At 42.1% G+C, this 16,853-nt stretch overlaps 1 protein-coding gene across 1 annotated transcript; it reads left to right on the forward strand.

Annotated features, from left to right (window-relative positions):
* The first annotated feature begins 309 nt into the window (after positions 1-309).
* LOC135506844 (neurotrophin receptor-interacting factor homolog) lies at positions 310-14,621 on the forward strand. The gene is made up of 6 exons (XM_064926244.1): positions 310-810; positions 8,265-8,395; positions 8,597-8,770; positions 12,573-12,725; positions 13,008-13,119; positions 13,327-14,621. Exons 1-6 carry the CDS (start codon positions 528-530, stop codon positions 14,271-14,273), a joined length of 1,800 nt encoding a protein of 599 aa, XP_064782316.1. The 5' UTR covers positions 310-527; the 3' UTR covers positions 14,274-14,621.
* The last annotated feature ends 2,232 nt before the right edge of the window (positions 14,622-16,853 follow it).

Here is a 16,853-nt window from a genome sequence, read left to right on the forward strand (position 1 = left end):
CCCATTGAAATGACACCAGATATACATTCTACAGACCCTACTATTCCCAACAAAACGTTTACTGTGGTACCCAAAATAGTTTTGCTCTATAAGCCAATATGTATTCCATTAACAGTGATTCGCATTGGGGGCATTCATATGACTTTGGAACATGGTGCAAATGTCACTTAAACATGAACAAATGTAAATACACTCAGGCTATTGACAGTTTTCTACTATTACTTGGGGAACCTTTATTTTGAAGAATTAAACAACCTTGACCCGGAAGTACTTTACGTGTTGCTGACGAGAAGTTTATATTTCTCTTTATTTCGGTGAAAAACGGAAGTAAACTGTGACGAAGAACAATTTCCACGTTAGCGTTTTGATTTAGACGTTTATTAACACTATGGACATCTACATTTGACTCATTTAACTGCACAGCATCGTATACTTACCACAGGTTATCTTTCATTCGCGTTGGAGACAGGACTTAGTTGATATATGTTATCTATATAACGCTAGCTAGCTGCTAATGTTAGCTAACAATGGCCAACTGTATTGTTTTTCACACTCAAATAGCCTCCATCATGGAGGTGCTAGCGAATGCAGCCGTGGCAGAGATCTGTAAACTCGTAGACGACGACTATGCAGTGTTTCGTTTGGAAATAACTCAAAGCCAGAAAGAAAACAGGGCATTGCGGAGGAAACTACAGCTACAGGAACTTAAGGTGTCACGGGAGCGCGCAGAGGGGACATTGCGAGAGCGCGTCCTCGCCAGTCGTCCCAGAAGTGTAAAGATCCTCGACCGATACAGAGGAATGGCAAGAGGTACATTTTGCATAAATGCGCTGCATTAGCTAAATAAAACTAAATTCAATTAACATGAAATAGATGATTTCTACAGTATAGGCCATACATTTTTAATGCTTTTACGGTGATACGGCCGATACAGAAGTCAGGGCATTCATACCTCATGCGTTTCGCGGAGCAGCACAGAGCTGTTGTGAAGGAAGTTGTATTCTATGGTAGATTGGCAATGGCACAATTTAATGTGCATCCCACCACTAACTGTGAGGGATGGAAACAGGATTCCTATAAATGAATAAAAATACCCATAAAAAAACTAAACTAAATCAAACAACTTTGCTGTTTAAAAAATTAAACCGATCTGTTCCGAACTCAGGCTCAAGGGGAAACTGGGAGGGCAGGTCTTCCGGTGCCAGTAACTTGCAAGTCTTCAGATGTAAAAATCTTTAAGTCCCAAAAACGTTTCGCCACAGCCACAATAATGTCCAGTTTCTTAGTCTTCTACGAGACTTGTGCCGTACAGTTAATAACTGTGGCAATGACTACCACAAAATCCACGGTATCTTTTGACTGGCAGCAAATATTTACTACAGGCTGTGGTCCGTCCACTACCATATCTTCACGAGCATCCCTTGTATTCCCAATTCTTTTAAATCACCTCTGCATAGGAGATTCGATTGACCGCTTTAACTACACTGTTCTTCAATATACTCTGTCCGTCTGCACACACTTGAATCATGGCCAAATTGTTTACAATTCTTACACTGCAATGGTTTGGAGACGAAAGCTCTTACATCGTAAGCTTCACAAGCGTAGGTTGCTATTTATCAAAAAACAACAGGACCGATAGACTTTGAACGAAATTGTCAAGCAAGCGAGTTTGTGTTTAAACAGAACCTCTCTCTCCCCCACCTATTGTCAACCAATCATCTCCGTGCGGAGCTATACAGAGCGGTACTGAGCTCCATTTGGCCTTTGCATGCCTCTGGAGACTCCGCGATTGCGTCACACCGTCCATACGGAGCCCCCGACCACATTTTCGGATCATGCATAAATTGGCTTAGGTCGACCCGCTCCCCTCTGCGTATTTGTTCAGGGCCCGGTTTCCCAGAAGCATCTTAAGGCTAAGTATATTGTTAAAACCTTCGTAGGAGCATTGTTAAATCTCCAAGCTGTTTCCCAGAACCATAGTTAACGTTGCACTTAAACGCTCGTAATTTAACGCCTGCCTCAGCCAACTCGTAGAACAGCCGAGTGGGTTGTTAGATGCTTTTTTTTGCCCTCCAGCGTCACTTTATACATAGAAGATTTATGTTATTCGTCTTTCCGTGACCGCCTATAACTTCACAACGAAGTTGACTACAAATGCAAAGTTGCCAATGTCTTTGCAATTGTAGGGGTAAAATGCTTAAAAATGAAAATTGAGATGACTGCAATTAAAAATATATAGGCCTATATGTTTCAATGATATTAAAATACTCACTCAATTGAGTTTTATTTGTCTGTCTATTTTTTTACCTCTATGTTTAATGAAATGTAGCTTAATGTGCTCAATGATAGTGATTGTATTGTGAAATCATGTTTATGTTAAGGTTGATTTGAATGGAGAAAACTGACCCGAGAGCAAAGCTGCCTTTCTTTCGATCCTACCAGTATCTACAGTTGAAGTCGGAAGTTTACATACACATAGGTTGGAGTCATTAAAACTCATTTTTCAACCACTCCACAAATTTCTTGTTAACAAACTATAGTTTTGGCAAGTCGGTAGGGACATCTACTTTGTGCATGACACAAGTAATTTTTCCAACAATTGTTTACAGACAGATTATTTCCCTTATCATTCACTGTATCACAATTCCAGTGGCTCAGAAGTTTACAAACACTAAGTTGACTGTGCCTTTAATCAGCTTGGGAAGATGTCATGGCTTTAGAAGCTTCTGATAGGCTAATTGCATCATTTGAGTCAATTGGAGGTGGACCTGTGGATGTATTTCAAGGCCTATCTTCAAACTCAGCACCTCTTTGCTTGACATCATGGGAAATCAGCCAAGACCCCCAAAAAAAGGACAAGTCTGGTTGTGTTCTGTGTCCTATAGATGAAAGTACTTTGGTGCGAAATGTGCAAATCAATCCCAGAACAACAGCAAAGGACCTTGTGAAGATGCTGGAGGAAACAGGTACAAAAGTATATCCACAGTAAAACGAGTCCTATATCGGCATAAACTGAAAGGCCGCTCAGCAAGGAAGAAGCCACTGCCCCAAAACCCGCATAAAAAAGCCAGACTACGGTTTGCAACTGCACATGGGGACAAAGATCATACTTTTTGGAGAAATGTCCTCTGGTCTGATGAAACAAAAATATAACTGTTTGGCCGTAATGGCCATCGTAATGTTTGGAGGAAAAACGGGGACGCTTGCAAGCTGAAGAACACCATCCCAACCGAGAAGCATGGGGGTGGCAGCATTATGTTGTGGGGATGCTTTGTTGCAGGAGGAACTGGTGCACTTCACAAAATAGATGGCATCATGAGGAAGGAAAATTATGTGGATATATTGAAGCAACATCTCTCAAGACATCAGGCAGGAAGTTAAAGCTTGGTCGCAAATGGGTCTTCCAAATGGACAATGACCCCAAGCATACTTCCAAAGGTGTGGCAAAATGGCTTAAGGACAACAAAGTCAGGGTATTGGAGTGGCCATCACAAAGCCCTGACCTCAATCCCATAGAAAATGTGTGGGCAGAACTGAAAAAGCGTGTGCGAGCAAGGAGGCCTTACAAACCTAACTAAGTTACACCAGCTCTGTCAGGAGGAATGGGCCAAAATTCCCCCCAATTTATTGTGGGAAGCTTGTAGAAGGCTACCCGAAACGTTTGACCCAAGATAAACTATTTAAAGGCAATGCTACCAAATACTAATTGAGTGTATGTAAACTTCTGATCCACTGGGAATGTGATGAAAGAAATAAAAGCTGAAATAAATGATTCTCTTCTATTATTCTGACATTTCACATTCTTAAAATAAAGTGGTGATCCTAACTGACCTAAGACATGGAATTTTTGCTCTGATTAAATGTCAGGAATTGTGAAAAACTTGAGTTTAAATGTATTTTGCTAAGTTGTATGTCAACCCCCGACTTCAACTGTATATCACCTTGATATACAGTACCAGTCAAATGTTTGGAGACACTTATGCACTTACTCATGTTTTTCATTGTTTTTAATATTTTCGACAATGTAGAATAATAGTGACATCAAAACTATGGAATGATGTAGTAACCAAAAAAGTTTAAACAAATCAAATTATATTTGAGATTCTTCAAAGTAGCCACCCTTTGCCTCCATGACAGTTTTGCACACTCTTGGCATTCTCTCAACCAGCTTCACCTGGAATACTTACCCAACAGTCTTGAAGGAGTTCCCACATATGCTGATCACTTGTTGGATGCTTTTCCATCACTCTTCGTTCCAACGCATCCCAAACCATCTCAATTGGGTTGAGGTCGGGTGATTGTGGAGGTCAGGTCATCTGATGCAGCATGCCATCACTCTCTTTCTTGGTCAAATAGCCCTTACACAACCTGGAGGTGTGTTGGGTCATTGTCCTGTTGAAAAACAAATGATAGTGGGACTAAGCTCAAACCAGATGGGATGCCTTATCGCTGCAGAATGCTGTGGTAGCATGTTGGTTAAGTGTGCCTTGAATTCTAAATGAATCACTGACAGTGTCACCAGCAAAGCACCATCACACCTCCTCCTCCATGCTTCACCGTGGGAACCACACATGCAGAGATCATCTGTTCACCTACAGTACTCTCCATCTCACGAAATCTTACTTTTGGACCCATCAGACTAAAGGACAGATTCCCACCGGTCTAATGTCCGTTACTCATGTTTCTTGGGCCAAGCCAGTCTTCTTCTTATTGGTGTCCTTTAGTAGTCTGGATAAGAGCATCTGCTAAATGACTTAAATGTAAATGTAAATGTAGTGGTTTATTTGCAGCAATTCGACCATGAAGGCCTGATTCACTCAGTCTCCTCTGTACAGTTGATGTTGAAATGTGTCTGTTACTTGAACCCTGTGAAGTATTTTATTTGGGCTGCAATTTCTGATGCTGGTATCTCTAATGAACTTATCCTCTGCAGCAGAGGTAACTCTGGTTCTTCCTTTCCTGTGGCGGTCCTCATGAGAGCCATTTTCATCAAAGCGCTTGATGGTTTTACAACTGCACTTGAAGAAACTTTCAAGATTCTTGAAATTTTCCGTATTGACTGACCTTCATGTCTTAAAGTAACGATAGACTGTTGTTTCTCTTTGCTTATTTGAGCTGTTCTTGCCATAAAATGGACTTGGTCTTTTACCAAGTAGGACTATCTTCTGTATACCACCCCTACCATGTCACAACGCAACTGATTGGCTCATACGCATTAAGAAGGAAAGAAATTTCACTAATTACCTTTTATCAAGGCATACTTGTTAATTGAAATGCATTCCAGGTGACTACTTCATGAAGCTGGTTGAGAGAATTCCAAGAGTGTGCAAAGCTGTCATCAAGGCAAAGAGTGGCTACTTTGAAGAATCTTAAATATAAAATAGATTTAGGTTTGTTTAACACTTTTTGGGGTTACTACATGATTCCATATGTGTTATTTCATAGTTTTGATGTCTTCACTATTATTCTACAATGTAGAAAATAGTCAAAATAAAGAAAACCCCTTGAATGAGTAGGTGTGTCCAAACTTTTGACTGGTACGTACTGTACAATAAGGCCGTGACAAAAGACAAGTCACACAGTGGTGGAATAAATTCAACTACACATATGTTTGTTTCATCACAACCGGAGAGCAACATCCATCCGCTGAAGTCCACAAAACATATTTTGCATGTAACAGTTATATCACCTGCAGTATTGTGAAGCAATTTAATGTTTTCAACAAGTTTATTAAACAACTACTGATTTAGAACCACAGAGTTACCACAAGTCAGCACAAAGACAACAGGAGCACTGCCTCCGCTATTCCATCACCATTTCAACTTAAACATTTAAACATCATCAAATCAACAAGGCTATATATGCTTAGTTTAATACACTGAAAACAAAGTTAAAGATTTGTTAATGATTTAGTTCTATCAATGTTGCCAAATATCATGTGGCTATCCCTGGAACTGATTTCTGTGTGTGCTTGCGCATGTAAGTAAAAACATAACTTTAAAATAAGAAAAGTGAACTCGCCGAACTTGTAGACTAGTTGAACGCCTATGCCATCCTCCTCTCTTTGATGTTGGCAAACCGGTCTATGGCTCTGTCATATAGCACACTTTTAGTTTTTGTTGTCATGGGCTACATAGCTAAAATGCTTGCTAGCCTGACTTCCTCTCATGGGCAACAATGAACCAGCTAAGTTAGCTAGCTAGTTAGACTACTAGGCTACATCTCGACTCATATTGAACTTCAATCCTCTCAGGCCAGTGGTACAACATTAATTTATGGTTAGATCTGAATCGCCATCATAATCATTGGCCTGTGCAGAGAATTAAGTCAAAACCACAAATCAAAATCCCCATCTCCATCCATGGCCAATTTAGCGAGCTAGCTACTGCAGACCAGAAACAATAAGGAAGTTTTGCTTAGGATGTGGTTTGATTGGTGTGAAGCCGAATCCAAACTAACTTCCCTTGGGGGGCGTTTTCTTGCGCCAGGACAACCTACTGACAACCTACGCTGACTGGCTAATTATTATATAAAAATGTTTACCGAGGGAGGCCAAATGCTTGCTGGCATCAATCAATCAAATGCTCCGGCGCAACATGTCATACTCTTTTGTTCCAGACAGCATCAGATACATGGGCTACACATACTGAAAATCAAATCAAATCTGAGACAGAGGGGCGCTATTTCTCTCGCTCGGATGATTTCTCCGTGAAATTCAGCCCCTTGCAAATAGATGGAAAATTATGAAAAAACAGAGAGATGAAAGAGACCTTATTTTAACATTTACATTTTTTTATAGGTCATATATTTGAGGAAGCCTGGCTTCCCTTGACGTCCATGAATACACAGCACTGTATTTAGGCTATTGTTTATATGTGTATTTCACACTATGTTGAGGTAAAAATCAGAGTAGTGTACTTATGTGGATGTCAAGCCCAATACATGTCATTGTCAGTTAAAACTACTTTGACGACCACCACCACCGCTTTCTGTATGCTAGCTATGCTACCAGTTTATACGAATGGGAGCTAGCATTTAGCAGTCTTTTTTTCTAAACACGAAAAGTGACAAAATGTTATGCAGCGAAAAGAGCCAAATGTATTCAAATTGGATTTGAGTAACCACATTGTGGGCCTGTTACAACATATCAATCATGATGGATTTGACAAATATCCACTTTGTTAGATCATATTTTTTGAATGTGCTTCAATCCAACTTCTTTCTATCCCCTACGGTCTGCGTTCCATTGACCTCTATAACGCGTCTATCCCCATTACCTTCCAGATCTCTTTCCAGGAGTTCAATCACATTTTTGTGTCTTTTGAAATCCCTACACGAGGTATCATAAATCGTTTTTTATTTATTTGTGAACTTCTTCTGATAGCCTTTCATCAAAGTTGATAGCCTTTCATTGGTTGTCAAGGAAGTGAGTTTGTGTTTATAGTGGATTTACACCACCCCCAACTACCGTCAACCAATCATGTCAATGTGGAGCTATACGGAGCCCTCCACGTTGTTACAAAATATAAGAGGCGCATGGCATCGCTGTACGGAGCTCGATTTGGCCTCCACAAGCCTCCGAATGCTCCGCAATTGCGTCACACCCTGCGTACCGAGCCTTTGGATCAAGCATAAATTGGCATTAAGCAAAAGTTCTCTCTGCTTGGTGCTTTGGGAAATATGTTACATGTTAGGCCGTTGTAGGAAAGATGAAACTTTAAAACACTCGTGAGCCTAAATTCCATCGCTATCGGGAAACCGGGCCCAGATGTGTTACCCAGAATTGGGTCTTGGTCAGTTTTTGGATAGTGTACAATGATTCCCCTATCTTCTTGCAAGACACATTTATATTCTAACCAGGTTCTTGATTGGGGCTACAGGTACCCTACCGGATAAGAGTGTTGGACCAGTAACCAAAAAGTCGCTTGCTCGAATCTCTGAGCCGACAAGGGGAAAAATCTGTTGATGTGCCCTTGCGCAAGGCACTTAACCCAAGTCGCTCCTTTAAGTCGTTCTGGATAAGAGTCTCCTAAATGCCTCAATGTAAAACATTTTTTTTTTTACTGCATTTCAAATTATTTACTCAATGAAAACATTGTGATGCATGGAGCATAATACATCAATTAATAAATAGTATATCAAGAAGTTATGACAAGTGTTACCTTATATCCTAGCCAATTGTAGACAGTGTCAATAGTGTACAATATACTGTTGAGCATTGACAATACCGAACTTAACCCCATCTTTCCCCCAATCACTCTCAGGTGAAGGACATCTCACTGGAGGCCACAGGAGCTTTGTGAGGCCAGCGGGACACAATACATGGAGAGATGACCAACCGATTACTGTTGATGAGGGGAGTGAAACCTCCAACCAGCATGTTATTGTGATAGAGGTTAGTGTAATAGTATTACATCAAAATTACAGTATATCAAATGCGGCCAGTTTATTTCATAAAGGCTCCCCGCAGCTATTAACTTCCTTACATGTAACATCCTCATTTATCTGCCATAGGGGAGCTTGTGAGACTTCCCCATGACATTGTTATCCAATTCTACTCATGTACTGATAATAACCTCCTCTCTTCTTGTGTCAGTCTGCAGATATAGAGGCTGCAGGTCCTGGGTTCAAGCAGGAGAGGTCTGAAGGAGAGGAGGACCCACGGCACAGCAGAGACATCCAGACTGTAGCTACAGGGGGAGCTCCAGCCACTCCAGAGGATCCCACCGCCTCACCAGCACAGCCCAGGACCAGACGCAGCATCACGGAGGTCAGTGGAATGCTGAACGCCGTCCTCAAGTCAGAGACAGATAACAAGACTTTAACTGTAACACAAAGGCTTTTACCCACAGGATCTGACCACAGATCAGACCCAGAAAGATTGGAGCCACTGGGCTGTCCTCCTGCTCTCGGCTCAGAGTATTTACTTTACGGTAACCTAAGCCCGAGGACAATTCAATCCCATCGGGACTCAGGTGACGTGTTAGAGACTGGCAATAATCCATCTTGTTCTTACACTACAGAGATGGACCCTGACAACATGCACTTGGGTTTAGAGAGACAGACTGATCTGTCGAGAGGGGACTGGAACCGGTACAGTAGTAGTGTATACTCTGAAGGGTGCTTAGATAAGAAAGGAGAGGGTCTGGTTGTAGGTGAAGTGACTGTGAAAGTGGAGGGCGACACTCGTCCCACATGGAATGCAGATAGTCACCTAGGAGATGGACTCTCACAGGGCAGAGATTTCTTAGATTACAGTGAAAGCTTAGAAACAAATACAAATGTTGTTACCCACTCCCCTTTACACACGCTCAGGCATCACGACCCAGTGTCCACGTCGATGGGGCCTTCAGATTCACACGGCCACGTCCTTTTCGATCAGGTGTTGAACTCAAACAATAGGGCTCGAGCTCAGACTCAGGGAGGGGGAGCCACATCAGGATATAGTAAAGAGAAACGGTTCCTCTGCATGTTCTGTAACAAAGGCTTCAGTTGCTCCCAGAAGGTGGAGAGGCACCAGAGAGTCCACACAGGGGAGAAACCATTCAGCTGTACCCAGTGTGACATGCGCTTCGCCCAGGCTGGCCACCTGAAGAGGCACCAGAGGGTCCACACAGGGGAGAAACCCTACAGCTGTACCCAGTGTGACATGCGCTTCGCCCAGGCTGGTGACCTGAAGAGGCACCAGAGGGTCCACACAGGGGAGAAACCCTATAGCTGCCCCCAGTGTGAGAAGAGGTTCTCAGAGAGGAGCTACCTCAGGATACACCAGCAGAAAAACCATTCCACTCTATAACATAGAAAGTAATCATTCCACTCAATAGCTTCTGACGTTTAGATCAAATCCTGCATTAAAGACACATTTTGATTGTTTTCAGCAGAAAAGGTCCACAGATGCATTTGGAATATTCCTTGGTAGAATATTGCATCCAGACATTGTGTGATATGATATGCACTGAGTGTACAAAACATTAGGAACACCTTCTTTAAATGGAGTTGCATCCCTTTTGTCCTTGTAACAGTCTCAATTCGTCAGAGCATGGACTCTACAAGGTGTTGAAAGTGTTCCACAGGGATGCTGGCCCCTGTCGACTCCAATGCTTCCCACAGTTGTGTCAAGTTGGCTGGATGTCCTTCGGGTGGTGGACCATTCTTGATACACACAGGGAAACAGTTGAGTGTGAAAAACCCAGCAGCGTTGCAGTTCTTGACACACTCAAACCAACTACCATACCCCGTTAAAAGGCATTGTCGTCTTGTCCATTCACCCTCTGAATGACACACATACACAATCCATGTCTCAATTGCCTCAAAGCTTAAAAATCCTTCTTTCACCTGTCTCTTCCCCTTCATCTACACTGATTTAACAAGTGACATCAATAAGGGATCATAGCTTTCACCTGGATTCACCTGGTCAGTCTATGTCATGGAAAAAGCAGGAACGTGTTCCTAATGTTTTGTACACTCAGTGTATAAGCCACATAAGCCTAAAAGGTCTGTTACATATTGTGTTTGTACTGTGTAGGCTAGGTGATGTTCACAAATGCCTGTTTCATTACTTCCAATCAACTACTCCCCCCCCCCCACCACAACCAGACATGTTTAATAAGAAATGAATGCAGTTGATCAACTTCATGCAGATTTTTAGTTGAGACGTGTGTGTATATGTGTGGTTTTCATATGGTGTATTTAAAACTTGTTTATGTTTAATAAACACAAAATGGGACTTTTCATCCTAAGACTTTCATTGAGATTCTCTTAGTATAAATCCCATCTGGACCCGTAAGCACAAAGCATCTCAGAATAGATCCCAGCAGTTCAAATCTGTTTAAAAAAAAAAAAAAACTCCCAGCTCAGAGTAGGTTTTAGGATGACGTCGAGACACTGCCCAGACTAACTCTGAGCCAGGAGTAAAATCAACTCATAACAGTTTCTCAGCTGATAATCACGACATCCTGCAAAGGAAAGATAGCGATGACACTGACGTTGTTTGCAAATGATAGGGAATAACCAATCACAATGAGGCATCAACAGCTGTGAACTCCATAGCATGCTTCAGACAACTTCGGTGAGTGTGACTACCATCACATGTTGCAATGGTAAAACGTTTGATATAATATTCACCCGACACGATCACTTTGCCCACTCTTAATTATCGCCTAATATGTTGGCATGAATAACCTTTAAACATTTTTTAACCCATTCTTATGATTGTCAAAAGCTGAATTTTGGACTATATTACCATTATACTGTACCAACACCCGTCACTTCCCTTTAACAACTTTTCAACTTTGAACTCCCGTTTATCAAATGACTTGCCGATAATGTTGCGTATGTTTGAAAGGTTTTTCATCGGACACAATCAAAGTTAACATAAGCCCTAAATGCTTTCAGTTGCCCAACTTACCGGCATGCCCGATTTGAGGCTTTTTACATTTTTTAACAACGTGATGTTGCGCTCCAAAGAGATAACATGAAATAGAATGATGTAGGTCATTAAATAATCAAAAGAAAAACTTGTTTATTTATTAGCCTAGTGGTTATGAGCATTTAGGCATATCATGTGAAATAGGCCATGTGAAATCATTGTCAAAATCGCCAGAGGGTCTAGATTATTTATGCATTGATCATATAGACATGTATCAAAACATTATTTTAATAACTTCAAAGCAATTGCATGTGGCACAGGAACCACTGACTCGCTTCATTACCAAGACACCTGCTGGTAACCCTTAACTGGTTAGGACAGCTCATGAGGTCTCCTAAATATCTGTTGACAAGGTGGGACTGTTATGGCTAAAGAGGCTTCACACATAGCTTTTATTTTTACCCATCAGAGGAGGAGTCAAATGTCTCTTATCAGCACTTACGACCACTTTTCTACTCTGAGAGGCTTTTGTTAACACAGGCCCAACAAAGAGTCTCAGAGTAAAAGTGCTAATCGAGGATCAGGTCCCCACCTGTCTACATAGTCTTATTCTTTATGATCTAAAAAGGCAAAACTGATCCTAGATCAGCACTCCTCTGAGAGGCTTTGTGGATACAGACCCCTGATTTCACCCTATTCTACATACCCCCAACAGAGCATTAAAACCAGACTACTTACTAATGATACCTACACATCCCCACACACTAACAAACACCTACTGTACAGGTCAAAATAGTTCAGTCAGGTTTGTCTGATGATGACCTCATAGCTGACTCATATTTACCCACAACATCATATTTATGTCCACCATGATGGGTTTAACAACAATGAAGTCATTCTGTAATTACAGTATAGGACTCAAACGTAGAACGTACACACACACGATAACAAGGATTTTGTGTTGTAGATATGTGATAGTAGAGTAGTGGCCTGAGGACACACAATGTGTTGTGAAAGGTAATGCTTTCATTGTGCTGAACCCCAGGAAGTGTAGGTCGTCCCTTGACAGCAGCTAATGGGGATCCTTAATACATTCAAAAGTAGCGGGGATGGGTAAACACACCATGTTGAAAGTGTGTTTATCTGTGTGTACGTAGCTGAGGGAGTGTATGTCTGTGTAATCTGTATCACCTGTCTCTTCCAGGAGGAGGAGGGTCTAGAGGTGCTGCTGGTGAAGGAGGAGGGTCTGGGGAACCCTGAGGGGACCATGGTCATGGAGGACAACCAGACTACACCTCCTCCTGAACCCACAGAGGAACCAGCTGAGCAGCACAGGACCACACACAGTCTCACTGAGGTGAGCCCACTGTGAACTACTGTCTGAATGGTATTAGGTCAGGGCCTGTATCCACAAAGCCTCTCGGAGTAGGAGTGCTGTTCTTGGATCAGTTTAGCCTTTTTGGTATGGGACCCTGCGTTTGAATTATCCAACCATTTAAGTGTCAGGTAATCACATCAACTAACATGTTTGCATAGTACTCATAGCAAACCCTCATTGTCCAATCAGAAGATGCTCCATAGCAGGGTGCTCATATCAGATTTCTTGAGCCAACATCCTCTCACTCTGTATCTCTTACAGTCAGTAGACATGGAGGATGGAAAGCCTGATCTGCTGCTGGTTAAAGAGGAGACAATAGAAGATGGACCAGAGAGTATTGATCAGCTGAGTGGACTAAAGATGGGGGAGCAAGGTAAAGGACAAATACATAAAGCCTCCATAGAGTATGAGTACTTTATTTCCAAAACAATATCAATACAATTTGTATGAAATAAAAAAATAAACAATATGATGTATATCAACATAAGTCATAGATATCACCAGGCAAATAACACACACAAATTCCATGTCTATGATTGTTGTTCTGTTGCTAAGTCTGGATTGTAACATTTGCCTGAAGGTGGCTGGCTGGAGGCTAACAGAGGAGACTGGGCGGCCATCTTGGATTCCCAGACTGGTGCAGCTAAGGGCCCAGAGGATGACATCACCGAGCAGGCCGGGACCAGAAGCGACATAGTGGAGGTCAGTGGATGGGACAGCGTCCTCAACTCTGGGCTGGGGAACAACACTGTTAACCACAACCAGAAACAGACTGTCAAATACAAAACAAACGAACTTAGTCTCCATGACAACAGACTGGCTGAGACCAGGACGAGGTTTAGATTTGGTCCGCGGGGACGGGGAGGTGTCAGTATGCGGCAGGAGAGAACAGACACAGACTCTGCTAGCGATGCTCCGTCCTGCTCCTATAGTTGTGATTCAGAGAGACTGATGACTCCTCAGGTTAACCACCAAACAGGTGCTGCCTTCAGCCTGCCTTCTATAGGATCTATCAACTGGAACATGGACCCTGCAACAACACAAACACTCCCTGGCCGTCCTCCTCACACTCTCCTAATGTTAAACCAGACCTCAGACAATGCCAGTGCACTAAATGGCTACACAAGCCCATTGACAAATGACAGTAGTAGCAACGCTATCAGCAGATCTGGTGGCAAAGAGAAGTGCTTCCCGTGTTCATTCTGTTGGAAAGTCTTCAGTTTCCGCAAACAGATGGAGAGCCATCAGAGGATGCACACGGGGGAGAAACCGTTTGGCTGCCACCTGTGTGAGAAGAGGTTCTCCCACCAGCACCACCTGAAGAGGCACCAGAGGGTCCATACAGGGGAGAAACCCTACAGCTGCCCCCAGTGTGAGAAGAGGTTCTCCCACCAGCACCATCTGAAGACGCACCTGAAGGTTCACACGGGAGAGAGGCCATTCACCTGTACACACTGCGGGAAGAGGTTCTCAGAGAGGAGCTACCTTAGGATACACCAGCAGAAAATGCACATGGCCCATGTATAGAGTATAGAAACATGTTATGTAGTACTCGCTCGTATGTTTGTAGTTAATTCTGTTGGTTTTGGATGTAGGAGGGAACTGAGGAAAGAATGAGTATGATGAGGCAGATTAAATGATATGGTGATGGATGGTGTCTGTAAAAAATGCTTTACTTATGAAGAGTGACAACCTTGTCCTGTTTGATAATAAAGAAAATATATGCCTTAATTCATGTTGACTTGACATGAAGTAGAGAAGCTGTGATGTTGAACCTTTTCCAAGGCATTCTAAAATATCATTTGATCAAAGCGAGGGTACCAGATAAGTTTGTTTACTTGTCACATGTATAATTGTGTGCAATAAAAGTACTGTACTAAACGTTATGTGAGTATGACCATTTTGTTCAAATGAAATACAAAATTGACTCTGTACTGACTGACTTGTATATTTTTGTATCATTACAGGGACTGAGTTTCCCTTCTCTGTCGAACCAAAACATTATACTTCATTTAAAAATATATATTATTATTTAATTTTTTACCCCCTTTTTCTCCCCAATTTCGCTACAACTCCATAGGACTCAGGAGAGGCGAAGGTCGAGAGCCATGCGTCCTATGAAACACAACCCAACCAAGCCGCACTGCTTTTTAACACAGCGCCCATCCAACCCGGAAGCCAGCCGCACCAATGTGTTGGAGGAAACACCGTAAACCTAGCGACCTGGTCAGCGTGCACTGCACCCGGCACGCCACAGGAGACACTAGTGCGTGATAAGACAAGGATATCCCTAACGGCCAAACCCTCCCTAACCCGGATGACGCTAGGCCAATTGTGCGCCGCCCAATGGGCCTCCCGGTCGCGGCCGGCTGCGACAGAGCCTGGGCTCGAATCCAGAGTCTCTGTTGGCACAGCCTTAGACCACTGCGCCACCCAGGAGGTTCTATTATACTTAATTGTTGAATCAACACATACAGTTGAAGTCAAAAGTTTACATAGGCTTTAGCCAAATTCATTTAAACTCAGTATTTCACTATTCCTGACATTTAATCCTAGTAACAAATACCCTGTTTTAGGTCAGTTAGGATCACCACTGTATTTTAAGAATGTGAAATGTCAATAATAGTAGAGAGAATTATTTATTTCAGCTTTTATTTCTTTCATCACATTCCCACTGGGTCAGACGTTTACATACACTCAATTAGTATTTGGTAGCATTGCCTTTAAATTGTTTAACTTGGGACAAAAATTGAAGGTAGCCTTCCACAAGCTTCCTAGAATAAGTTGGGTGAATTTTGGCCCATTCCTCCTGACAGAGCTGGTGTAACTGAGTTAGGTTTGTAGGCCTCCTTGCTCGTACACACTTTTTCAGTTCTGCCCACAAATTTTCTATGGGATTGACGTCAGGGCTTTGTGATGGTCACTCCAATACCTTGACTTTGTTGTCCTTAATACCTCTCTGGGATATGTGGGACGCTAGCGTCCCACCTGGCCAAAAGACAGTGAAAATGCAGAGCGCAAAAATTAAAATAAATTACTATAAAAATCAAACTTTCATGAAATCACACATGTAATACCAAATTAAAGCTACACGTGTTGTGAATCCAGCCAACATGTCAGATTTCAAAAAGGCTTTTCGGCAACAGCAAACTATGCTATTATCTGAGGATAGCACCATAGTAAACAAAGAGAGAAAACATATTTCAACCCTGCAGGCACGACACAAAACGCAGAAATAAAAATATAAATCATGCCTTACCTTTGACGAGCTTCTTCTGTTGGCACTCCAATATGTCCCATAAACATCACAAATGGTCCTTTTGTTCGATTAATTCCGTCGATAAAGAAAAACACTGGTTCCAACATGCGCAACGTGACCACAAAATATCTCAAAAGTTACCTGTAAACTTTGCCAAAACATTTCAAACTTTGTAATGCAACTTTAGGTATTTTTAAAGTAAATAATCGATCAAATTGAAGACGGGATGATCTGTGTTCAATACAGGAAGAAAACAATCTGATGCTACCTTTCTGGTCACGCGCCTCTATCGAACAGTACACTTGAAGTGACCCTCGTTTTGAACAGGGCTACTTCTTCATTGCACAAAGGAAAAACCTCAACCAATTTCTAAAGACTGGTGACATCCAGTGGAAGCGGTAGGAACTGCAAGAAGGTCCCTTAGAAATCTGGATTCCCAATGAAAACTCATTGAAAAGAGAGTGACCTCAACAAAAAACATCTGAATGGTTTGTCCTCGGGTTTTGCCTGCTACATAAGTTCTGTTATACTCACAGACATGATTCAAACGGTTTTAGAAAATTCAGAGTGTTTTCTATGCATATCTTATCTTCTGGGATGAGTAGCAGACAGTTGAATTTGGGCATTCATTTCAATCGGACGTGAAAATACTGCCCCGTCACCAAGAAGTTTTAAGCCATTTTGCCACAACTTTGGAAGTATGCTTGGGGTCATTGTCCATTTGGAAGACCTATTTTGCAACCAAGCTTTAACTTCCTGACTGATGTCTTGAGATGTTGCTTCAATATATCCACATAATCCCCACCCCCCCGCCCCCCTCGTGATGCCATCTATTTTGTGAATTGCAC

This window comes from Oncorhynchus masou, chromosome 20 (assembly GCF_036934945.1).
Source record: "Oncorhynchus masou masou isolate Uvic2021 chromosome 20, UVic_Omas_1.1, whole genome shotgun sequence".
Classification (NCBI taxonomy): Eukaryota; Metazoa; Chordata; class Actinopteri; order Salmoniformes; family Salmonidae; genus Oncorhynchus; species Oncorhynchus masou.

Excerpts from the sequence above, each read along its gene's own strand:
- LOC135506844 (XM_064926244.1), top strand. The coding sequence starts at position 528 with ATGGCCAACTGTATTGTTTTTCACACTCAAATAGCCTCCATCATGGAG. Across the intron at positions 8,396-8,596 it reads AGCATGTTATTGTGATAGAG|TCTGCAGATATAGAGGCTGC; the intron begins GTTAGTGTAATA and ends TTCTTGTGTCAG. Across the intron at positions 13,120-13,326 it reads ACTAAAGATGGGGGAGCAAG|GTGGCTGGCTGGAGGCTAAC; the intron begins GTAAAGGACAAA and ends ATTTGCCTGAAG.